Source organism: Drosophila rhopaloa, unplaced genomic scaffold (assembly GCF_018152115.1).
Source record: "Drosophila rhopaloa isolate 14029-0021.01 unplaced genomic scaffold, ASM1815211v1 contig_163, whole genome shotgun sequence".
Taxonomy (NCBI): domain Eukaryota; kingdom Metazoa; phylum Arthropoda; class Insecta; order Diptera; family Drosophilidae; genus Drosophila; species Drosophila rhopaloa.
The window spans coordinates 13,232,255-13,256,512 of record NW_025335043.1 but is presented as its reverse complement, the minus strand read 5'-3'; the positions used below and the strand labels follow the sequence as shown (position 1 = coordinate 13,256,512).

Below are 24,258 nucleotides of genomic sequence, written 5' to 3'. Positions count from 1 at the left end.
ACCATAATCATTTTGAAGTATGCCATTTGTAAATCGGATATCTGTAAGAAAAGTGATAGGTTTAGAAGTGCAGGTTTTAGGCGACTTTTCGGCAAAGCCATTTTTCGTAAATTTGGAACATTTGTAAAACGGATTTCTGAAAGAAAAGTTATGGGCTTAGAAGGGCAGGTTTTAGGCAACTTTTCTGCAGCCATTTTTCGAAAATTTGGAAATAATGTGCTTCTTAGCGTTGCAAACTTTTGATTAAAATTATAATACCGTCAACAAGGGTATACAAAAATCAATCTAAATCGATGATAATTCCCATTGTCTCATTAATGATGCGTCACAGCGGAAAGCCCAGAATTAACAGTGCGAATTCGATTAGTAATTATGTATTTTAGTTAAAGATACGACACTAATTCCACACTAAGTTGTAAGTATAATACCATAAAAGCATTCGTAAAGTAAGCATTAGATCTAACACTAATCTAGGAGCATATTTATTCGAGCGTGTCTAACGTAATCGTATTGAAATCTCGCAAGGGTAGGCCCGTTCAATGGGCTCGGAGCATTTTCAGTTGTCCATGAAATATTGAGTATTCGCGAATTGAGTCTCTAGCTGCTGGTGATGCGGCTGCTGCTGCTGCTGGAGCTGTAGCTGCGGATGTGACGGCCCTGGCGCCGTCCACAGGTCTAACTAACGTCGCCACATGCTGGCACCTACGCCAATGCCCCCAGAGGCCACGCCCCGTCGCACCGCCTCCATTTCGTCCTGCCGGTTGTCGCGGTAGGCGCGCTTGGTGTCCTCGAATTCCCGCAGTCGCTGGTTGTAGCGATCGATCTGATCCCTAAGAATAGCATCCTCGTGCATCGCCCGTCGTTCGTCGTATTCCAGACAACCCACACCGTCCAGCCGCTCCAGATCCATCCAGCCACGAAAGCGGACGCACACCCCGTTCATAATAAAGTAGGATTTGATGTGCACCTTGCCGTGCTCCTTGTCAAAGTCGCATTCCTTGTCGTGTAGGTACGGATTCTGGTTGGCGTTAAACACCAGCTGCAGATTGGTTCCCGAAGCCACGAAACTGGCCTCCGTGTGACCCTCGCGGCATCCGTTCATGAAGCGCACCTGCCGTTCCTCGATGCTGCGCTCCCGGTAGCCCGTATATCGTACCTCGCTTTCACGGCTGAGTCGCCGGAAGAGCTCATCGCTCTCGAACTTGGATTTCTGGTCGGGCACCACACGGGGCATTTTGAATATGAAGCGCGGCTTGGGCTGTTCGTATAATCCAATGGTGTCATAGGGTATCATGTTTGCAAGCGCCGCCTCGTTCATCATTTTAACGTTTTAAACGCGAATCTCTCGCAGAAAGCTGAACGGGGTCTGTTTCTGTAGGTCCCTCCGCGGGCCTTTTCGTATACGCAATTCTCCTTGGAACACAATACGCTTAATGGCGTATTCTTCGGTCGCTCCTTCGATGGGCCTTTTACGTATACGCAATAGGCGCTTATGTCGTAGCACACTGGATGCTAATTGTTTAAAAATCTTGCCTCCGTCGCAGAAAACAACGCACAATACAACAAAAAGGACGGTTTGCGGTTTTGATATACCAACTAACGCGGCGTTGCCACTGAACAAAAAAGTGGAGTCGGAAAGTAAAGATGGGCACTTTTTACTATTTCTGACACGATCACGCACGACTTTAAGAATATTGGCCCCAAACACATACAGCATTTTGCAAATAAATAATGCACTAGTCGTAGTAAATAAATAATAAAGACAATAAATAATACAACATTAAATAATTGTGAAGGTAAAAAATTTGAAAATTTCCCTGCTTCAATTATGTGCTTTCGGTGAACCGAAGCCAATTATTTGTTTTATAAATTTGATAAAATAAATGTTGTGGCTTACCATGAAATTTCCTTTTCGTTAAGACACATTTTTGTACTAATTAGGTTTTCTGTCCGAAAAATTGTGATTTGGCCTAGTCACGCGCGCACCACTAAAAATAACCAACAATCACTTTTCGATGGTCTGGCAGCACTTTGTTGTATGTCCACACTTTTGCACATATTGATTGCCAATTTTTTTTTAATATTCCGCAAAAAACTCGGCGCTCTGTTTTTTCGCCACCTTACACGACACTCATGGACCGTCGTTCACATTTTTATTCGCGAAAACTTACGAAAAACGAGCAAAAACGCGGACCACATATTTCCCGCGCGACTGAGTGTAACGGCGGCTCGATAATACTAACTGTTTCTGCACACACTGCGGTATTATTTGAATGCTTAAAATACGGTCACACCGGCCGCCTGTTTACAAAATATTGCCTTTTATTTTATCGGAACAACAGGTGCTATAAACCGTGGTTTCTGACCGATATGAGTGACACCCCCACTGAGGAGAACGAGAAACGACCCCAGTTCGGAACCCGCCTACTTACGGACTCTGACGACGTGTTCAAGCACAATGCTTGGTAAATATGGGATGCAAATCCTCCGGAGATTGGCCAGCAAAACTTGGGAGCACACTCGCCAGCGCAAGAAACCGGCAGGAGCGGGTAGTCGGGTGCTCACCGATGCGCGAGAGGTGTTTGAGTTTAACGCCTGGTACTTATCCGTAGTCCTGAACTCATGGAAACCCCTCTAATTCTCGATCAACAGGGACCACGTGCAATGGGACGAGGAGCAGGAACTAGCCGCTCAGGCAGCTGTGGCCAAGAATTCGGCCAGCAAGATGGAAGCGGAGCAGAAGGACCGTTTCCAGACAGACGCTCCCAAGTTCTGGGATTCATTTTATGGGATTCACGATAACCGCTTCTTCAAGGATCGTCACTGGCTGTTCACAGAGTTTCCAGAACTAGCTCCTTTGGCGGCGGAAACGAAGGAGCAGCAGCATCGCAGCATCTTCGAACTCGGCTGTGGCGTTGGAAACACCATTCTACCTCTGCTGAATTACAGTTCGGAAGCGAAACTGAAGGTTTTTGGGTGCGACTTCTCAGCAAGGGCAATTGAAATCCTGCGTGGGCAGCCCCAATTCGACGAGAAGCGTTGCAATGTGTTCGTAATGGATGCCACTCTGGATCAGTGGCAAGTGCCATTTGAGGAGAACTCGCAGGACATAATTGTAATGATCTTTGTGCTGTCTGCCATTGAACCAAAGAAAATGCAAAGGGTGCTGGACAATTGCTATCGCTATCTGAAACCAGGAGGCCTGCTATTGTTCCGGGATTACGGAAGGTACGACCTGGCACAGTTGCGATTCAAAAGTGGAAAGTGTTTGGAGGACAACTTCTATGTGCGAGGCGATGGCACGATGGTGTACTTCTTCACGGAGGAGGAACTGCGGGGTATGATGACCCAAGCAGGGCTTACGGAGGAGCAACTCATTGTGGACCGCAGGCTGCAGGTCAATCGGAGTCGAGGCTTAAAGATGTACCGCGTTTGGATTCAGACAAAGTTTAAAAAACCGCTTTAGTTTATTTAAGTACAGAGGGAAAACATAGAATATAAAATCGTATAGCCAATTTATTATATTCAAAACATTTTAAAATAATAAAGTCTATGCATTTGTAGTTTTAAATGACCATAGTTCCCTTTTATTTTTAGAGTCCATCCTTTGAAATAAAAATATTGTCTCTTTTTTTTTTAATCCTGATGGCAAAGCCCGGCTTGTTTTAAACTTATTCACTTACTCGCCAATCGTTACTTGCGAATCTCAAAGGAAAAGCTTCTCGCCGGAAAACCATTCGCTGCCAACAATCCAGGCAGCTTTTTTCCCCAAATCCAAATACACATAACAGTTAGGAAAGCTGCAAGTTTTCGCAGTTGGCCAAAAACGTCGTAAGTGAAAATTTTCGTTGTGCTGCGTAAAATAATTTTAAGATTATTATTTAAGCATAGTTTTTTGTTAGCTAAAGCTGCACGAGCATAGTTAAAGTGTTGCTCATCAAGAGTGCTGGTACGAAAATGTATAGAGTAGGAAAATTAAGCTGAAATGTCAATGAAAAGCAGCCAAAACCATTGTCGTGCAGAATTTCATTGATTTTTCTTTCTCAGTCCGAGCCTGAATTGTCCACTTGAAATTATTTTTAAAACGTTTTGCATTTTGAAGACAGTTTAAAAGTGCCCCTGGGGGTATGCAACAGAAATAAAGAAGGACATAGGTGGTAAGGTGGGCGTGTTACTGCCACTAAATCGCCCAGCTTAGACTGTAGATAAAACCAACAATCGAGTATATACGTATGTACTAAAAATAGTTGCAACTATTTTCGCACTTTATTCAGCAGCAGTTTCAGCGGTGAGCCAGAAAATTCCTGCGAAAGGCTGTCGTGGCAAGTGTTACCCGCACACATACACATCATCCAGATCCAGCCAATCCCCCCGTGGAGTGGAGTGAAAATTCATTGACGACTGGGGGCGAAAAAGCTCTGGCGGAAGAGCGAAAGAGAGAGAAAGGCGGTACTGAGAGCGCAACCCTCAAGAACAAAAACAACGAAACAGGATTCAGCTGCACCACCACCCACCACCTACATCACCACCATTCCGACCTGCGGCAGTGAAAGACAGTGAAAGAGGCCAAGTGCATAGTGCCTAGAGTACCTTCATCCTAATCATCGCCAGCCGAATTTGTTGAGGCCACCACAGCACCACCAAGTCACTACAGCCACAACCACACAGCCACCAGAGCCATGTAAGTGGATGGACATTATTGATTTGTTTTTTCGGCGCGGGGAATGGGGTTCCCCTTTTCGGTTTTCGCACAGAGGGAATGCTCATTTGACAGCCACATTAAGTATACGCAGCATGGGTCGCCCATTTCATTTGTCATTTGTCCAAGTGGACGAGGCTCATGAAACAAGGAACCCAGACTCACTGCAGCTGCCATTTCGGTTCACTAAGCATGATTCACTTGGCGATGACGTTCTCGCATCACATGGCCAAGTCTCTCACACCGCAAAATCAATAAAAACACGTTTCGCACCACTAAGTCAGGACATGCAAACTAAGTTGCACCTATTTGGGTTTCTTTGAAGTCAGACTTGTGCTATTTATTAGCAAAAGATAGTCATAATACTCTATAATATTTTCATTTAAAATGATTTCCCAATATGAATGTATGGACAATTCCAAAAATAATCGCGCATATAAGCAAACCAAAGGTTGCCGGTCTTAAGGGTTGGGGTTAGATATTGATTTGTTTTCCTTTGTAGTCGGCAAATAAAAAGAAAGGGGGTTCGATATAGATACTTTATAAAAAATCTGCTGTCTTCAAATATTTTGTAGATAAAAAATTCTAGTCTTTGCAACTACAAATGTTTTTTACTAAATGCGCGACACTGTATTCTTATTAAATATATTATATCTTTTTTCTTGTTTATCAAGAACTCATACATTTCTGTCAGTGCTTAAGAAAAACAGGTGTTTTGGTTTTCAGATACCTTGGATATCAATTTGTTTTTTGTATTGTTGCAGTGAATATAAGAAATGCATATGTATGGACAGTACGAAATGTAGCTTAGATATTTATCAATTAACAATGTACTACCTTTTCCCATTCTGCCTTAATATTATCATTTATTATTGTTATTATTAATTATTTCCCTACTTTAAACCCCTGCAGAGCACAGAAGACGAGTTAAAGATCTAAATTTTTGGGGGTCTGAGATGGGCAAGAAAGACAAGAACAAGGAATCGTAAGTCCGCTTTGACTACAGATCAAAGGGTAGCTGGCTAGAAATATACTCCAGCACTTTCTAAAGCCCACACGTATCGTCGAGATGTTTTTATTTAAGCTAGAAACTATAGTCGTACTCCAAGCCCTTTCCCACACTGACTCACCCACTCTGTTTGTAATTTAAGTACTGTATTTAATTTGAACGCCCCCGTTGGGAGTTGATTAGTCTTGGTCCATTCTATTTTTGTGCGCTTTCCGATGAATAATGACTAATGACCTCGTTTCCTGCAGGGCGGACGCTGCACCAGCTGGCGATGCACCACCAAATGCCGGAGCTCCGGCCGGAGAGGGCGGTGATGGCGAGATTGTGGGCGGACCGCACAATCCGCAGCAGATTGCGGCACAGAAGCGTCTGCAGCAGACGCAGGCGCAGGTCGATGAGGTGAGTCTCGGAATTAATATTAATAATTTGGGTATACGGAGGTTAAATAGATATGATCCACTTAAAAAAGGTTTACAATTACCTTTAACCAATAAATAGTCTTATTAAGCCAAATCATACGAAGATTCTTATGGTTAGACTTACTTTCATAAAAAAAATCGTTTCATTTAATATTATAAGGTTATAATGATATGCATCTTTAAGTGAAATAATATATGTACTCCTTAATAAGAAACTGTATGGCCATTAATTAGAAGTAGTTAAAGTCCAAAGCTCAAACCTCCATGTATTCATAGCATTAGCTAAATTTTAAAAACGATTTTGATACTACCTTATATTTATGACCAGGTCGTGGACATCATGCGCACGAACGTGGAGAAGGTGCTGGAACGCGACAGCAAGCTGTCGGAGCTGGACGATCGTGCTGATGCCTTGCAGCAGGGCGCCTCGCAGTTTGAGCAGCAAGCGGGCAAGCTTAAGAGGAAATTCTGGCTCCAGAACTTGAAGGTAGGTCTACCTTCTCTTCCTACGAAACCGTTAACTGAATAAAACTTGTTTTTCTAGATGATGATCATCATGGGCGTTATTGGCCTGGTTGTCGTTGGCATCATTGCAAGTAAGTTGACAGATCCTAGATGGAGTGTACACTCATTACCTGGACACAGACCCCCTAGAGATACTGACCTCCACACCCACTCGACTCACCCACACACAGAACCGAAGGAAATTTCAAGAATCCCGAGTTGCGTTTGTTTTTTAAGTTTGCCTTCGTTTAGCGCTGATTTCGTTGTCCCCCGAAATGCTTTTGTTTCTCTATACACCGAATCAAAATTCCGTTTTTAATTCCACCACTTTTTTTCTCTAGGTAACTTTATGTAGATTGCTAACTATCTTATCCATAAGAAACTAGTAACCTAGCCGCAATGCAATGCAAATCGAAACCAAATCAAAAGTCAATCAATCAACCCAATAAGAACCAATCGAAACCAAATTCAGACTCATTTACAACCGCTATGAGTAATGCTCCGAAATCACAGTGCAACTGATCGTTCGCTGATCGATTCGACCTAGATGCCTTGCGAAATTTCCAAAACTATATAGATCGATCGATCATATCATGTCATGCGCTTCAACCACCATTAAAACAAAAACTAAATGCGGTATATATTTGAATTGTATGCCCAATATATGCCCAAGTCCAACATCATCTGGTTCCATACGCGCATAAGCACAGGTTCGGTAATGAATTGATTTGATGCCCACTGAAAGTCGTGTGTTGTTATCGTTCCGTTGCCTAACCCGTAATCAAGTTGTGATCGCTCCGAATATCAAATCTCTTTCCATGTTGGTTGCTCTTAATAATCCTGAAAGTATTGCGCTCTAAACCGGCAACCGACATGGTGGAGATGGACCGATATTCGTTTGTACCCGTTAGCATTAACCGTAGGACCTTATGTTCTAGATAGCGTTACTCCCGTAAGCCGTAATCGTAAAGTTTGTGGTTTGTTCAGTGTTTCGTTATCCGTATCCGTGTTTCGTTTGTTTTGTTCTGATATTGGCAGCAGCACCACAACCACAGACACACGATTGTGCCATGTCCTGTGTAAATTATACAACTCGAACATAGTTCCCTCGTAATCGTAGTCCCTTCTTAAAACTAGTTACTCGATACTAAGTCTCAACTCAAACGCAATGGCCTTCAGATAGAAAAAGCTAGCCTTACTTGTACCACTGATCTACAGCAAAAGCATAAAGTACTGCCATTATATTTAATTTAACTCTGTTCTTTAAATGTTTTCAATTTTATTTGACACACTCTATTACACTGAACTATATTTTTGAACAATTACAGAGAAAGACGAAGAATAAATACACTGAAAGCTTTAGCTTTGTACAATTTTGTTAACCATAAGCAAAAACAATTTACCCCCAAATAACACATTCAGTGTGAGGTAAAAGCGAGAGCAACCTTTTATTTATTACTCATACGCCACGTGTATTGCTAGGTGCACCTGTTGAAGAAATCATTTGTTTTACATGACTCAAAATCGTATTTTCGTTTTGTTCTTTTTTTTTGTTGATAAATCTATTTCTGCTCGCTTTAAAGCAAATCGAAATAAATTGAACAAAAACATAAACTCACCGAACCATTTCTCGTAGAACCGTACATGTCGGATGATAATGCTGCTGTGCAGACTCCTGCCTCGCAGCAGCAGGTGGTTCCGGCATCTGCAACTGCACCTGAATCAGCACCACCACAAAAACTACAAGTACAACAACAACCACAACAACTACAACCACACCACCATACACAAAAATCTGAACCACCGACACTCGAGAAACCATTGGCCGAGAAATTGACCGAACAACCACAGAGTCCGTCGGATGAAGTGGCGACTGCACAATAGAACGCTCACGATATGTATCTTGAAAAAAACCACCAACCGAACAGCAACAACAACAACAGAAACTAATCAGCCATCGATTAACCACCAAGCCGCATCCGTAGAACCATATTCAAAATTAACCAAAAATGAAAAGAAAACATTTCACACTTTCTTTGTACTATTGACAAAACCGATCTAATCTGATACACTGTAAGCAAAAACAAAACGGCAAAAAAGCAATGCAAAATATCATACCCAGTAATTTGACACCTGCGCTTATTCTTATACCTAGTTTATGTTTGTGTTCCCATTTCCGTTTCCGCTGTACCCCTTTTTAATATAATTTTAAGCTGGTTGTAAACGATACATTCGTTTCTGGGCCGCTTACCCCGTTTACAACCCGCTTTAGCCGCATGAATGTAAGTTAATCGATGTCTTTGTGTGATTAGTATAACATTATTTATGATTCTATAATTTATCGGTTCAATGTTGTATGTTTTTTGGAATTGGCCTAAGTTTAATGCACTAAAAAGCGAAAGGACTTCTCTTCAGGAGGTTTAAGGAAAGACAGCTTTCATTGACTGCCTTAATGTACATAAATATATATTTGTTCAATGCAGTTAACCCTGCGGCAACCGTCCCTCCACCTCCCATTGTCCCCATTCCAAGTCCACTTGCTATATTCCGTCATGAGTGAGCTTTTAACCATTGAAGTGTAATATTTATTGGCGTATTATCGTGTATCGATGTCTGAGATTGGCTATAAAGAGAGCTAAAGAGCCAGCTTGTGTTTTGCCCTACTAACTCTTGTCATGTTTCGCAACAGATAAACTTGGCCTCATAGGCGGGGAGCAGCCGCCACAGTACCAGTACCCCCCACAGTACATGCAGCCACCGCCGCCGCCGCCGCAGCAGCCCGCCGGAGGACAGTCGTCGCTGGTGGATGGGGCAGGGGCAGGAGCAGGAGCAGGAGGATCGGACGGCGGGGCAGCAGGAGCCGGCGATCACGGCGGCGTATAAGTAATCTCACTGCAAGGACGAACGTTTCTCGATTACAATGCCCTCAGCGGGCCCAAACAAACCAAAAAGGAAAGGAAAACTCAGTTAAACTAGAAAATCTCGAGAATTGCAATGAACTCAATAATAATTTCCACTTAGACGATGTGCACGAGTTGGTGTGAGAGGTTTTAAGTAACTTACGTCATAATATTAATACTAAATCTAAAGACGCTCCGGACAAATTAAAGTTGTTGCTAATTTGTTTATGGTTACATTATTTCATGCATAAAAAACGGTATATATAAATATAAATCAAATATATGGAACTTGAATATTACGAGTGACTCTAAAAACCACGTACTACCCTATATGGAACTTGGATCTCTGCGCTGCACTGGCAACAAGGAGCGCCAGTGGAAGCAGGAGGACAGGCGGTCGCTTCCCGATGTTCGCAGCTCTTTGAACTCAGTTTCCTTAGCAAATCGACTAGACAAAACTACAAAAACAAAAAACATAACTATTTCGGAACAAGACCCAAAACCAAAGAAATCTAAGCTTTGTTCCTAAGTAAAGTTACGCAAATATGAATATTCGAAATGTATTATCCAAAAAAGTTTGAAATCGACAGGCCTCATAAGTAATTGACAGTTAAATGTATTCATGGAACATTACTTATAAAAGGCAAGTGTAGTCGGATGAAATACAAGCAAAAAAAAAACCGAAAACCAAGAAACTTGAAGTCTAGTGAAAATATACAAAGCGATTTATTTGCAGAATTCTGTTTATGTGCAATCATTACTGTTGTGTTTGAAAAGCAGCCCAGGCAGCAGTTGAGTATAGCTCGAACGGTTCAATTGAAAGATGAAACCAGACAGTTCAACGATTAAATTAAGCGCTAGACACACAATACGTTGGTTATCTTATCCAAAGGATTTATTTAGCTCGACGCAGGCAGCAGAGGCACTTAACATATGTTTGTATATTTCAATGTTACAAGTATTAGACGAGGCAGTACTTAGAGCATATATATGTACGTGTATGTAACGATATGATATTTAGATCTCACACACTCCACCCAAGCCCCCATAGCCCCCTCATAACCGATCACCGATCAGGATAAAAATCAGAGAAATAACTTTGAGACAACATTCGTAGCACATATTGTACTTACCTTGTTCTGAAATACAACCTATACTACGATTAATGTATTAACTAATTGATTCTACAAGCGCCTGCCCAAAGTGCTTTGCCTACCAACCAATTGGGGCACGAACAAAATCGAAATTAATTAAAGAAAAACCAAAGAGTAAATGGGAAAAAACGAAAATTCAAATCCGAATGCAGGTATTTTTAGCAATATTCGTAGCGTGTACAATATGTCGCCCTTAAAGCTTATTATAATCTCGTTCAATGTCCATCTCGAAACTCACCTAGACACTTCACATGCATATAACCATTAACAAATATAAATCAATATATGTATGTAATAACCAATGACAAATGTTTAGAAAAGCGTTTCGATTTTTGTTTGGATTTTAACCAAAAAAGAAAACAAATGTATACACAAAAACACCTATGAAATTTCAAGAGAACGGAGAACCTACATGGGTTTCTGGTATTCCACTGCGATATTACGGAACCCTTTGGGAGGCGGAACATGAAAAACCCGTATGAAAGACGGACACACAAAACAAAGAAACTCTATAAGAACCCCCAAAAACAACAGACGGCAATGAGAGTATATATATATGAACCGTATATAAACAATAATATTACTAATTAATTTAATGATTAATTGCACCCCGAAAATACATAATTATTTAAATAAATAAATAAAAATAAAACATATGTCTTTTATTTTTATATTGGAAATGGATTATTAAGTTCGACATCAGAAGTACATATTTTGTTGGCTTATTATTTTATATTTTATTTGGCTTTTTAAAAGGTAAAAGTTTACTTTGTATTACATTGGAGCGTTGAATTTCGTTAGAGAGATCAAACAAATTTTGTATACTTTAAGCACTCTGGTAAAATCTTTTCTAATAATCTTAATTTATTTTCAACTTCAAATTACAAAATGGAAATAACTAAGTTGGTTGTATTGTTTTTTTAAGTTACTTATGATACTTAGATCTTTGAATTTGTATAATTAAGTTGTTTGAGTGAAGAAAATTACCATAAGCTTCAAAAGTAATTAAGAACCTTATTTAATTAATTAATAAAGGTAGCGCAGTCTAAAAGTAGGATCTGGCAAAAAGTATAGCACACTATTCAGCGCTCATGCAGCCAAATTGCGCACTTGACTTCAGTAAAAAGATACCCCTCGGTTCCCGGACACACGTGGCTGCATACATAAATAACAATTGAGACGGAGACAGCGTGCAAACAGGATAATGGAAATAAAAACCCGTCTGTGGTGGAAAGCCTAGATTTAAATCGGGCAAGTGTGGGAACAAAGGGACGCCTGTTTACCACACTTGCCACACTTGATTAAAATCTATTGGCAATGCAGGCGACATCAAAATTGGAGCAACGCTAACAAGGGCCCACAAAGGAAGCGGAAACGCCTCCCTCGATGCCCCCGACCCCAGCGACGAGCACTTAATGAAACCCAATTACCAAAGGTGTCCGCCAGCCGGATCCTGGATCCTGGAGGCGGATGGCAAACAATAACAGCTGCAAAGAGCTAAAGAGCCCAGCTGCTGCCGCAACACCTGCAAATTTTATTTGCATTTTTCCTGCCATTTTCATACCCCTTAAATATTGACTAGGGGTATATTGGTCCATATTAAATTTGGATATTATTGAAATCTAAAAAGTAATACAAACAGCTTTAAATAATAACGGTAAGCAATATTATTCAATAGCTTCCTCAATGATAAGCTGGCTTACTAAAAGGGTAATTACATTTTAAGAAGAAGAAAAGAAGTAGCATTTTTTTTGTAACATAATTTTTATTACATAAATTTCTAATATTATTTTGCAAGTCGCACAAATTTATCAATAGTTGATTAGCCATAAACATAATTTATTCTCTGGTTGAAAAATACAAAAATACCTTTCAACCATATTTTTCAACCCAATTGTACAAAATTATAAAATTACTAAATGGTAAGCTTAATGTCGTAACACTTGGTCAAAGGAAATTTACTTGTTTATTATTATTAACTTCGTCGCCATTTCCCGGCAAGGACATGCGCAAACACCCCCACTTCCGCCCACAACACTTCGCCATCATCCCCTCTGCGGCACCAAGGATTACGGAAAAGGGACACGGGTATGGACAGGGACACGGAATACGGAAAGGGACACGGACACATCTCTGAGTGGAGCAAAGTGGCGTATAAATACGGCGCAGCTTTTGCGCACAGCCTCAGTTGACGGACCGTGTTGCTCGCGATTCCCTTTTCCCAGTCGCTGCGTCCGCGAGGTGAGAGTTAATCCGGAAAACGGACAACTGTTGCAAGTTGCACTCTACTGACTGCAGGCTCCAGGGATCAGGCAGCAGGATAACGGCTCCAATTACGGACTTAAGTGCAACAAATTGTGGGTGTGAAATTGAGTTATTGCTTTGTAAGTCAATTGTAAGCAAAAACAAACCGGATTGTAATAATACGATTTTTTTTAACGAGTTCAACTTAAAGCTGACCCCATTCTCACAATAATTGGCTTAACGTTAAAAGGTAAGAAAGACCTGTTACTTTTTAATTATATTAATTATTTTAAAAAAATTACAAAAATCGTAAAATATACTACATTCTTATGGCATTATTGCCTTACCTTAGCCAAAGTGATAATTTAAATAAATATGAAACTATAAAATATAAATCTTTTCAAAACTTGCTGGTGTGGTGAACAAAAAGACAAGAAATTTAATAATTTTAATGAATACAGTAAATTTTAATTAAAAACCCGCTAAAGGTTGACCATATTGTTATCGTTACATAAAAGCTAATCCATTAGTACCAAAAATATTAAAAATTGTAAAAATAATTTCATGTTATCATCTTTTTTGAAATGGTAGACACCCATTACAAAACTGCAGTAAAATAATATTGTCACCTAAATATTCCAAATTAAACGTTAAGAAAATGGGTTTTCCTTATGATAAGACAGCAATTTTTGTTTTTAATTAAAAGTAAACTATTGCTAGAGTAATAACATCTGAAAGTAATTTTTTTGGATTATTAACTTTTACCCCACAAAAATCAATTGTTTTTTGATGTTAAAATCGCCTTTGGCTAGAGCAAAAAGATTCTACGACCGTAAAATAACTTTAAAAGGTAATGTTTAAAATATCCTTGCCAAAACTTACCGCATCGCTTTCCAACACTGCACCTCTAAATGTGTCGTGCAGATAGGCCCCAAAGCAGGAAGCATAGGGTGGTTGCTGACCAAATAAAAACTGGTTGCCAGTCAATCATATGGCGAAAATAGTGGTTAAAACCACCCCTGACGTGGCAGCTTTCCTTCTCGGGGGTTGTAATCCGATTCCAAAACGGAACGTAATCAGCAGCACAGCACAGTCACTCTGTAAACTTCGGAGCGTACGGTTGCAAGTTTCGGTCGCCTGCGATTTTTCTCTTTCCCGATTTTAACACTCTTCCCGTTCCCGCACACACACACAGTCACTTACTGGAAAACTAGAAGGTGGAGCGGAGAGGAGGCGACTTTCGCTCGAATATCTCGCATTGTTATTGTTGCTGCACCGTGTTTAGTGTATATACTGTATACCACTGTGTGACTCCACTGTGTGTGTGTGTTTTTCCTGGAAGTTCGAATCGAATTCTCTTTTTCCGTCTGCGGCACACGTCAAGCAAAAAAAGTTAGTAGCATCAAATCCCTATTTGGAATCGAAATCAAATCACTAATCACCAGCTAATCATGGCCGACAACAACTGCCCCAAGTGCAAAAAATCGATTGCCCCCAAGGAGGCGGCCGCAACGAGCATCGGATGCAGTGGCGAGGATTGTCGGAGGAGGTTCCATCGCACGTGTGTCAACATTGATGACGCCGTCTTCGAGGCGATCCAGAAGAATCCGATGATATCCTTCCACTGCGACGAGTGTAAGAACCAGTCGCCTCGTGCCTTTGCCGCCAAGTTGCACACCATCGAGGAGAAGGTCAACAAGGTGTGCAACGGGGTCAACCAGATCCAGGGCCGGATGTACCAGCAGTACTTCCAGTTCGGTAACCAGCCGCTCCAGGCGCTGGGCGCCTCGGCCGCCGGCGTGGGAGGTGGCCCCCTTGGCGGCGGACTGGATGGCAAGAAGCATCCTCAGCAGAACAACCTAATCGTGGTGGGGAACAACTGCAATTCCGATCGATTGCAGGTGGTCTGTGACTACGGCAGATGGGTGCAGGTGGGCAAGTTTGCCACCAACACCAGCGAGGAGGATGTGATCGATCACCTGGCCGAGGAGCTGAAGATCAACAAGAACCTGGTCAAGTGCACCAAGCTGGTGAAGAACGATGCCAACCTGTCGCAGTTATCGTACTGCAAGTTCAAGATCTCCATACCGGACTACCGCTTCAACGAGCTCTTCAACGAGGCCATCTGGCCCAGCGGCGTGATGGTCAGCCCCTTCACTCCCCGCTCCCAGCTGAACCAGAACCGCCTCTAGAGGGACGGGCCCGGCGGCCGGGAGAGCGGTGACCGGGCGAGGGTGAAGCAGTAAGGAGGAATAGAAATAGGAACAGGAGCAGCGGCTGGAGAGGAAGCACCCAAAGGAAAGAGTGCGCCTGCGCAAGGAGAGGATAAATGAAGAGGCGGAGAAGGAGGATGAGGAACTGCATCGCGGCCTAGCAATCGAGGGTTGTTATCCGGCCAGCGACTACCACTGCAACTACACCGCGGATTCCCCCGATTCCCGTCTTCCCTTTGGGCTGATGGAGCAGCAGGCGGAGGAGCAACTATGTGCCCCCCATTTGTATGCTAATTTTCGACACTCGAAAACATTGTCTAGATCTTTAAAAGCTTACAGAACCTATCTAATGGAAAACAAACAAGAATATTTATTGAATTAACTTTGAAAATGCATTTTAAAATGTTTTAGCGTTGCGTAAATAACGAAAATGAAATCGATAAAGAAACCAAAAAGTATTTTAATGGCAAAACTCACAAGTAAAATAGATGTGAAGCAAAAATATTAGTCATTTATGCATAACTGTCGTACTTAAATTAAAGTAAAACCGAAAACAAAACGAGAAACCTAAGAAAATCCAAGCTAAACGTTCTTAAAAGACACACACACCGAAAACGATTATTCAGGCGCGTATTTAAACCATTTACTAACCAGCACTAAAATTCCCTTTTGATTTTCTAAACTCATTTCCGGGGACTTGAGAAATTCGGACCCAGATCGTTATACTTTTTACAAAATCGATAGAAATTTTATTAAGACGCGTGTGCGATACCTATCACATTAAGTACTTAACCGTAACCAATATCAAACGTATATTCAAGCAGACGACGGCTTATATTGTATTCGTATATGTATGTAGTTTGAGGCATTTTCAAAGCTTGTTCCTGTTCCCAAAAAGTTTGGACATTTTGCGAACCACTGCACAGGACACTGGCCAGCAGCTAGACCCATTCAAATTCAGATCGAAAGTATATGTATTTGCGTTTTCGACTATGGGGAAACCCCATGGGAACCTCAATGGCAGTTACCACAACACGTTCCACACGGACAGGACTCGAAACGAAACGAAGCTGGGCAAATCCGTTGCAATAATAACTCAATGACCGAGTATAATGGATGTACATTTCGTAATTGATCTATTTTTTTACACCAATCCGACAGCAATATTTTCCGTGGGCTCCACGCCAGCGATCCGAACAAAACCGTAGATATTTACGCAAGAGTCAGCAAACGAAATGTAAAACACATATATTATATATTTAGTATACAACAATATGCATGCATGTATTTATGTCAACTTTTTCAATAAATTCTACAAAAAAATTAAATACCAAAGAAGAACGTATTGATCCTTGGGTTTAAGGAACTACATGATTGAGGATTGAAAATATCTTAATTTAATTTAAAAATCTTTTCAACTATTGATGTCTACCGTTATAAGAAATCAAGCAAGCGAAAGATTTCATATGAAAATGGTTATAAAATGTTAAGATTTTCGACCCACAAATTACTTAAATATTATTTACTCTGTTTGGTGGAAATTAATTTGTATATATATTAAAAAAGGTACACTTAAATGTCCAGTTTTGCTCCTATAAATTATTTTCAGAATTAGCACAATGGCCAACTCCAAACGAAAGCTGCCCACGAAATCCAGTGTCACAGAGGTCTCTAATCAGAATAAAGATAATCCCAGCACAACAGAAAAATCTTCCACAGAAGTGGATCCAACTAAAAACTCCTCCCTCCTGAGCTACTTTTTTAGAGATTGCCTAGGACATGAGATGAGCAACTTCTCCAGTTTGTCCCACTTTACTAGCTGGCTACAGAGACCCGTGGATGGAGCCGCCTTGGGAATTTTCCGGTTGTTCTATGGAGCAGCCATGCTGATTGACATCGCAGAGGAGCGCGGTGGTGGGCAGATGGATGTGCGGTTTGGAGAACCACACCACTGCCATTTCCCGCTCTTCAACGGGATGCGGGCATTGGCGTATCCGCTGATGGGTTGCTTATATCTGTGCATGTGGCTGGGGGCGTGGGGCATTATGCTGGGCTATCGATTTAGAGCCAGCTGCCTGGCCTTCCTAGTGCCTTATTGGTACATCTTTCTGCTCGATAAGCCCACGTGGAATAACCACAGCTATCTTTTCGGTCTGGTGGGAATATTGCTGCTCTTCACTCAGGCAGAGTCCTACTGGTATGAATACCTTTCATTAGTTATAAATCAATTTAAAAACCTTTCCTAACTTTCAGCTCTCTGGATAACTGGCTAAATCCGCGGAGAGGTCGCTGTATTCCTTACTGGAATTACTTCATAATCAAATTTCAGTTTTTCGTCCTGTACATGTATGCTGGTCTCAAAAAGTTCTCCCTGGAGTGGCTATCGGGTTATGCGATGTCCAATCTCAGCCATCACTGGGTTTTCGCTCCTTTTCGCCAAGTTATTGATCCCGACCTGATTGACCTACTTATCGTGCACTGGTTCACCGCCTTTTTCGACCTGTCTATAGCCTTTTTCATGACCATTGAAAAGACGCGTCTACTGGTCACTCCTTTTATGCTCAGCTTCCACCTTATGAACTCACGACTGTTTGTAATAGGTGAGCGTACTGTCGAGAGCTATATTTTACTACTTTTATATAGGAAAAGCAAACAAACAATAAATAATTGAACTTACCCAACAGGCATGTTTCCGTGGGTGTGTCTGGCCGAAGTCCCGCTTTTCTTCAGCTTCGACTGGCCCAGGAGGATAAGCGACCGATCGAAGACACCCCTTCCCGAACCACCAGTAGCAGTAAATGAGGTGTCCAAGCCGGGAATCCTCGCCAGGCTGCGCACGTGCCTTATCCTCGGCTACTGCGGACTGCAGCTCTTCCTGCCCTACTCGCACTTTATCACCAAGGGGTATAACAACTGGACAAATGGACTGTACGGCTACTCCTGGGACATGATGGTGCACTCATACGATACGCTGCAAACCTCCATCCAGGTGGTGGACAACGAGAGTCACCAGGTGCACAACTTGAATCCGTATGCCTTTACGGAGTACGATCGCTGGACGAAATATGCGGATATGGCTGTTCAGTATGCCAGATGCATCGAGGAGAACATCCGGGTAGGACAGCCAGAGATGTCCAAAAACATCTCCATCTATTTCGACATCTGGTGCTCCATGAACGGTCGCTTCCAGCAGCGCTCCTTCGATCCGCGTGTGGATCTCCTCCGGGCCAAGTGGTCGCCCTTTGAGAGCACCTCCTGGTCGCTGCCGCTGCTCAACGAGTTGAACCACATGCGACCCAAGCTGCGAACCATTGAGACTGAGGTGCTTGCTTGGAACAACTACTCCGATGTGATCTTCGTGGCAGATTTCCCCGGACTTACATTGACCAACTTTATCTCACCGGAGCTTATTAACTGCACTCTGACCATCCTGGAGGGCAATGTGCGGTACAGAAACGTACGGGACTATGAGGCCTACTTTCTGACCGCCGGCAAGAGCATAGGCCTGGAGAGCAACATAACCCACTTGGTGACCACCATTGGACAGAAACCAGCCTCGTATCTGTTCACGTACACGAACAAGACGATGCTGGAGCAGGGGATCACGAAAGATGAGCCGGAACAGGAGGAGCGCTCCATCCTGCCGCTGTGGAAGGAGTTCCAGCATCGGGTGACCAACTACCAACAGTTTCTAAGCCACATTGGCAACTGTCTGCTGTACTTGCTCTACGGTGTGCCCATTCCGCTGGCCGCGCGGGAGAGAGATTGAGATTGAATATGAAGGCTTGCTATCGGAACTGTTTCGATTTTCACTTGATCCTTATTCGATTTTGAATCAAAACTTTGGTGTTTTTACATTTATTAGAAAAGTATAAAGGGCACTAAATAAAATATGTCTATTCAAAAACAAGTTCTAAAAAAATCTTTAAAATATTAAAAAGATCACGATTTTACTCATGGAATATGATTGTGACTTAATTTTACATAAAATGTAAACGATTTAAATTACTGAAATGCAAATCCAGTTCCCCTTCGCGAGCATAAATGTATACAGGAATAATTCCATTTAATAATAGTAAACAAAAAATATTTTTTGCTTATATAACTGACCGCAAAACTTGAAAATGAAAAAAATGTATACCAATCGAATCCCAATAACGTGAAAACCGAAACAGACCGATGTATCAGAATGTATGGGTGATAAAACTGATAATAAATGTTCCATATTGTACCGCAACCCGTGCTATTTCTCTTATCGCATATCTACAACTGTATTTACAAACGTCACAATGATACTTTAAACCTATAAATAGCGAATCTCCGTGCCGGGAAGATTCTACGGTGAATTTAGTGGGTTAGGGAGGGCCAAACGAAGGGGAGGGATATAACATTGAAACAAACACATACATAGGGTACGAGCCTCGTCTACGCCACGCCCCGCGCCTTCTTCGCTGCCGCCTCATCCTTGCTCTCCCGGCTTGGGTCGAATTGCTGCGTCTGCGTCTCCCAGAGACGGGCATAAAGCCCGTTTTGCCTCAGCAGCTCTGGGTGGGTGCCGCGTTCGCCCACACGGCCGTTCTCCAGGACCAGGATCTCGTCGGCGTCCTTAACGGTAGAGAGGCGGTGGGCAATGCAGATGCTGGTGCGTCCGGTGGTGGCGCGGGTCAAAGCCTGCAGAATGTTCTGTAAAATAATAATAGCCAAGTAAGTCGGTCAGCCTATAACGGGTACAACACAAGAAACTCACATGCTCTGTAATGGAGTCCAGACTGCTGGTAGCCTCGTCGAAGATCAGGATTGGGGTGTTCTTGAGTATGGCTCTAGCAATGGCCACGCGCTGTTTCTCGCCACCGGACAGCTTCAATCCTCGCTCGCCCACCTGAGTGGAGTACTGTGCTGGCCAGCTCATAATAGACTCATGCAAATCCGCCATGCGGGCGGCGTTCTCCACCTCCGCGTGCGACTTGGTCAGATTGCCGTAGTGGATGTTGTGCTCAATTGTGTTGTGGAACAGTACAGAGTCCTGCGGCACAACAGCAATAACCTTTCGCAGACTTTCCAAGTCCACGGCGCTGATATCTTGCCCTCCGACCAACACTTTACCCGAGTTTGGCTCGAAGAAACGGAAGAGCAGGCGTACCATAGAAGATTTCCCTGAGCCAGAGCCTCCCACAATTGCCACGTTCTTGCCGGCGGGTATGGTAAACGACAGGTCCCGAAAAATGGGCTTGCCCGGTTCATACTCGAAGTTCACGTTGCGGAACTCGATGGAGGAGTTGCTGGTGTCCACGAACAGAGGCTGGGCGTTGCTTGCCGTCTGTATACTGCTGTCCACGTTCATCAGCGTGAACATGGCCTGCATGTCCAGCAGAGCCTGACGCACTTCGCGGTACACACTGCCCAGGAATCCGAGGGGGATAGAGAGCTGGAAGAGCAAGGCGTTCACCATCACCAAATCGCCCACTGTCATATTGCCCTGGGCGATCTCTTTGGCGGCCAGCACCATGATCAGACTTAGGGCGCTGCTGAAAATGGCGTTCTGCCCGAAGTTGAGCAGTGCCAAACTGGAGCTTGTCTTCAGGCTAGCCGTCTCGTACTTTTTCAGCACTTCGTTGTAGCATCCTGCCTCGTACTTTTCGTTGTTGAAGTATTTAACCGTCTCGTAGTTGATCAGCGAGTCCACGGCCTTGTTGCCGGCCTCGTTTTCCGCCTGGTTCATGTAGACGCGGAACTGCGTGCGCCACTGGGTCACGCTCAGCGTGTAGGCGGCGTATATGCCCACGCAGCCCATGCTCACACCAGCGAAAGCCAGGCCACACTTCACTCCCAGGATGCTGGAAACGAGTGCCAACTCGAAGATTGTAGGCACTATGTTAAAGACCATGGCGGAGAGCACAAAGTTGATGCCCCTTGATCCTCGGTCTATAGTCTTGGAAAGAGCTCCCGTCTGCTTGTTCAGGTGGAAAGCTAGGTCCAGGTTGTGCAAATGAAGGAACACATTGCTGGCGATCTTTCGGATCGAGTGGTGGGCCACCTTAGCAAACACTGCATTGCGCAGCTCGTTGAAACCTGCTGCACTTGCTCTAGCAATACCATCTGCGTAATTCACATGTTTAATACTTATTCTAATATTCAAGTCAAGGAATAGACTCACATCCCAGCATCAGGGCAGTAGCTGCGGAGAGCACTGCATCCGGAGCGGTGTCCATGTTCAACGTTGTCATAGTGTCCACGGCTCCTTTGAACAAGAATGGAACGCAGACGGTCAGAAGTTTGGAGCCAGCCAATAGTCCCAGGGAAATGCCCACTCTGTGGATAATCAAATAATATATAAAAGATAAGTATCGTTTATCAGATGGACTTACCGCTTCCGCACTAGAGGATCCTCTTTGGGCCAGATGTAGGCCATCATGGCGCGCAGCATATCCTTGGAGGTGACCTCCGGTGCGTCCAGCTTGCCCAATCCTGAGCCACCATCGCTGCCGCCCCCTATATGAACATGACATTGTCGTGATTGCTGTTGTTGTGGGCGGTATAGTCGCTGCCGCTGTAGCTTTGTTGTTTTTGCTGCTGCTGCTGGGGCTCCACCTGCATTGAATTCACTTGGATGCAGCAAAATTCAGACAGGCGCTCAACACAACAAGCGCACAAACAAACAAACAAACGAACGGGCATTGACCGACTTGGATTACAAAGGTACTCGGTACACAAAACAAAATCAATTTGGGTTAATCAATAGAAAAAAGCGTGAGAGGCTAGTACTAAACAATAAAACCTGCGGATCAGCAGGGATGCTATGTTAATTACGGGAAGTCCGGCATTGGTTAATAGCTGGGTTATTGGACATTCCTTAGGGCACCTACCTTTGGCCTTTTTGCCGAAAACACCACCCAGCAGCTTACTGCCCGGCGTGGGCGTAAACGGGGTTATCTTCTTCCGCTTGACATCGCTGTTACCCTGATCTTCCGCCTTGACCAGCGACGAGTACAGCTGAAAGGTCACAATTTTAATTAGAGTAATCACAAATCGTCATAAATATTGTTCTGGTATTTATTACAAAAATAAACAATTTTGTTTGCGGTGTTAATAAAATGTCTTAAAGGATATATGTTAATTTAACTGTTTAAACTGTTATTACTTTATTTAAGGTGCCTGAAATTATCAAAAAATGCTTTGTACTGATTTTAAATCTAAGCACAGCCTCGATTATTTCTATTCTACTGGATGAGTTATTTGAAAGTTAGCCAGATAGCGAATGCACTCCTCCAGGTAAGACCGTGCAACCGACCCACTCTCCGACGGCTTTGGAAGTTTATCCAGCTCTCCCACAAAGATTTGGTACTCCTTTATTTTGTAGGCCACCAGATAGGACAGCTCCGGCTGCACATCCTCGAACTGTTCAGCGTCACCAAAGGCGATTTGGTTAAGTATGTTTGGGAAGTAGGCCTGCTGCTTGAAGATCAGGTGCAGCACCACCCTTAAATTGTGCGAGCAGCCATCGTCGATGTGCACAAACATCTGATCGTTTAGATTGTGCTCCCTGATAAACTTGAATATGTTCCGGTGGTAGGTCTGCGTGGATAGCTCCTTATTATGCTTAACCATGTGCTCAATGTCCAGCAGAGATAAATCAAAGTAATCGTGCTTATTTTCTTTTAACCAAAAACCATACTCTGTTAAAAGCTTAAAGTTAGGCAGAGCACCGTAACTGATGAACAGTTGGTCATAGATTTTGGTTTTGGAAAAAGGTAGGGATTTCAATGAAAGGACATAATCTTGGCCGTGAATCTCTGCCGTAGTTTGAACACTGTCGGAGTGGTTGAAAAGGTCCAGGAACGGAGCCAATGCCAGATTGGTGTCGCCACTGATCAAAGCCTGGAAGTGACTGCTCTGCTTTTTCAGAAAGCGGGAGCTGAGGTGGACGCTTCTTGTGTTTACTGTGAAGTAGGCCCATTTGAATTCAGCGAGTGTCCAGATCTCCAGGCCATAACTCTTCCCACAGCAATCGCAGCTGAGAAAACTCACCAGACCTTTGATTATCTCGTAGTATCCCCGTATCTGGCGGTTCTGGGCAACAGTTCGCTCTAGCAAAGATTCCGGCAGACATTGCAGCTCGGGTATGGAGCAGAAATAGGGAGCAGAGTAGCTTCTGGGCAGAGTGTCCAAATAAGCAGCGTAACCAGAGGATTTAGAACAATCCTGTAGGTGCTTGTGGTACATAAGATAACAGGCGACCAACGCTTGAAAGGAAATCCTAGCGTCCTTGTCGAATAGGTCCTTGTTGAAGAGACTTTTGAATTCCATATCCGATTCCAGGGTGGCTATGCTTATGAGGCAATCAACGGGCAGACGAATGAGCTCGTCCTCTGGGTAGAAGGTGTCCTGTTTCGAGCACAAGCCCCTTCCAGTCTGAGCATAGTTCTGAGCGGATAGGTGAGTGTGGTTCTGCCAGCCGAGGGAGTGAAGGTGAACGTAGAGATTCTGTAGGGAGCTGGAATCCTCTGCTGATTTCTGAGCCCTCTGAAGCCGGAGGCGCTGAGTGCGACCCATTATTTCCGATCTAGTAGTCTGTGTGTGCGCTGTTTTGGTCTTTATCTATATCTCTATGCTTGCTGCAACGAAATAAGCCAGAGCGTGGAGCATTAATTTATCAGGTAAATGGGAAAAGGACCAAAACAACGCACACGCAGACTGTTTTGCCCCTATGACTGTTGGTAATTTCCACTCAATCAAACCGCCAATTCATTGCGTATTTACGCCTAATTACGAAATCGTAATCTAGTCTAGATAGTCTGGCATGTGGCCTTGAAATAGGTCTCTAGACCCGGTCGCGGAGTACTCACCACTCTGGCCTGCACGTGTGTTCCCTTAACGAACGTGTAGCATTTCGCGCGTCCTAAGTGAGCGGGTAGATGAATGCTGCACTTCTTGGTCAGATGAAGGAGTCCGGCCATTACTCAATTGCCAGGCGAAAACAAAATAAAATCCCTCTTCTTTAGCACCGTCCCTGTGTTTATGCGACGATATCTGCGTGGGCAGTGTTGGTTAACGTCGAACACTAGGTCAGCTGTTAGGTGTTTCCGTCTCGTTGTGACTGGCTCCCCAGGTATGAGCCA

At 43.3% G+C, this 24,258-nt stretch overlaps 7 protein-coding genes across 15 annotated transcripts; 4 read left to right on the top strand and 3 right to left on the bottom strand.

The window, feature by feature from the left end:
- Positions 1-358: 358 nt before the first annotated feature.
- LOC108039971 (protein big brother) lies at positions 359-1,606 on the bottom strand. Its single transcript, XM_017117174.1, has one exon. The coding sequence runs from the start codon at positions 1,319-1,321 to the stop codon at positions 680-682; it is 642 nt and encodes a 213-aa protein (XP_016972663.1). The 5' UTR covers positions 1,322-1,606; the 3' UTR covers positions 359-679.
- A 671-nt stretch (positions 1,607-2,277) lies between these two features.
- Positions 2,278-3,575, top strand: LOC108039970 (methyltransferase-like protein). 3 transcript variants are annotated; one of them, XM_017117172.2, is made up of 2 exons: positions 2,278-2,465; positions 2,653-3,575. In XM_017117172.2, the coding sequence occupies exons 1-2, from the start codon at positions 2,371-2,373 to the stop codon at positions 3,464-3,466; spliced, it is 909 nt and encodes a 302-aa protein (XP_016972661.1). In that variant the 5' UTR covers positions 2,278-2,370; the 3' UTR covers positions 3,467-3,575. The 3 variants fall into 3 exon arrangements, with proteins under 3 accessions (XP_016972661.1, XP_016972660.1, XP_016972662.1); XM_017117171.2 differs by having other exon boundaries at positions 2,348-2,598; XM_017117173.2 differs by lacking the exon at positions 2,278-2,465 and adding an exon at positions 2,553-2,578.
- A 174-nt stretch (positions 3,576-3,749) lies between these two features.
- Positions 3,750-10,983, top strand: LOC108039972 (vesicle-associated membrane protein 2). 6 transcript variants are annotated; one of them, XM_017117176.1, is made up of 7 exons: positions 3,750-3,831; positions 4,275-4,681; positions 5,612-5,684; positions 5,957-6,107; positions 6,456-6,614; positions 6,672-6,723; positions 8,268-8,562. In XM_017117176.1, exons 3-7 carry the CDS (start codon positions 5,656-5,658, stop codon positions 8,513-8,515), a joined length of 639 nt encoding a protein of 212 aa, XP_016972665.1. In that variant the 5' UTR covers positions 3,750-3,831; positions 4,275-4,681; positions 5,612-5,655; the 3' UTR covers positions 8,516-8,562. The 6 variants fall into 6 exon arrangements, 5 of the variants coding, with proteins under 5 accessions (XP_016972665.1, XP_016972664.1, XP_016972666.1 ...); XM_017117175.1 differs by having other exon boundaries at positions 3,769-3,831; positions 4,278-4,681; XM_017117177.2 differs by lacking the exon at positions 3,750-3,831 and adding an exon at positions 3,847-3,949 and having other exon boundaries at positions 4,278-4,681.
- A 1,883-nt stretch (positions 10,984-12,866) lies between these two features.
- Positions 12,867-18,911, top strand: LOC108039967 (vitamin K-dependent gamma-carboxylase). Its single transcript, XM_017117167.2, has 5 exons — positions 12,867-13,080; positions 13,141-13,179; positions 16,752-17,339; positions 17,396-17,742; positions 17,827-18,911. The coding sequence occupies exons 3-5, from the start codon at positions 16,762-16,764 to the stop codon at positions 18,909-18,911; spliced, it is 2,010 nt and encodes a 669-aa protein (XP_016972656.1). The 5' UTR covers positions 12,867-13,080; positions 13,141-13,179; positions 16,752-16,761.
- Positions 13,999-16,499, top strand: LOC108039969. Its single transcript, XM_017117169.2, has 2 exons — positions 13,999-14,321; positions 14,375-16,499. Exon 2 carries the CDS (start codon positions 14,381-14,383, stop codon positions 15,119-15,121), a length of 741 nt encoding a protein of 246 aa, XP_016972658.1. The 5' UTR covers positions 13,999-14,321; positions 14,375-14,380; the 3' UTR covers positions 15,122-16,499.
- Positions 18,912-19,388: 477 nt separating the features above from the next.
- On the bottom strand, positions 19,389-24,187 carry LOC108039965 (iron-sulfur clusters transporter ABCB7, mitochondrial). 2 transcript variants are annotated; one of them, XM_017117165.2, is made up of 6 exons: positions 23,986-24,187; positions 22,006-22,132; positions 21,508-21,730; positions 21,297-21,451; positions 19,890-21,238; positions 19,389-19,825 (listed from the first exon to the last, which is right to left on the bottom strand). In XM_017117165.2, the coding sequence occupies exons 1-6, from the start codon at positions 24,094-24,096 to the stop codon at positions 19,568-19,570; spliced, it is 2,223 nt and encodes a 740-aa protein (XP_016972654.1). In that variant the 5' UTR covers positions 24,097-24,187; the 3' UTR covers positions 19,389-19,567. The 2 variants fall into 2 exon arrangements, with proteins under 2 accessions (XP_016972654.1, XP_016972655.1); XM_017117166.2 differs by having other exon boundaries at positions 21,508-21,631.
- Positions 22,169-24,102, bottom strand: LOC108039968 (SET domain-containing protein 4). Its single transcript, XM_017117168.1, has 2 exons — positions 23,986-24,102; positions 22,169-23,754 (listed from the first exon to the last, which is right to left on the bottom strand). The coding sequence occupies exon 2, from the start codon at positions 23,690-23,692 to the stop codon at positions 22,355-22,357; it is 1,338 nt and encodes a 445-aa protein (XP_016972657.1). The 5' UTR covers positions 23,693-23,754; positions 23,986-24,102; the 3' UTR covers positions 22,169-22,354.
- Positions 24,188-24,258: the final 71 nt, after the last annotated feature.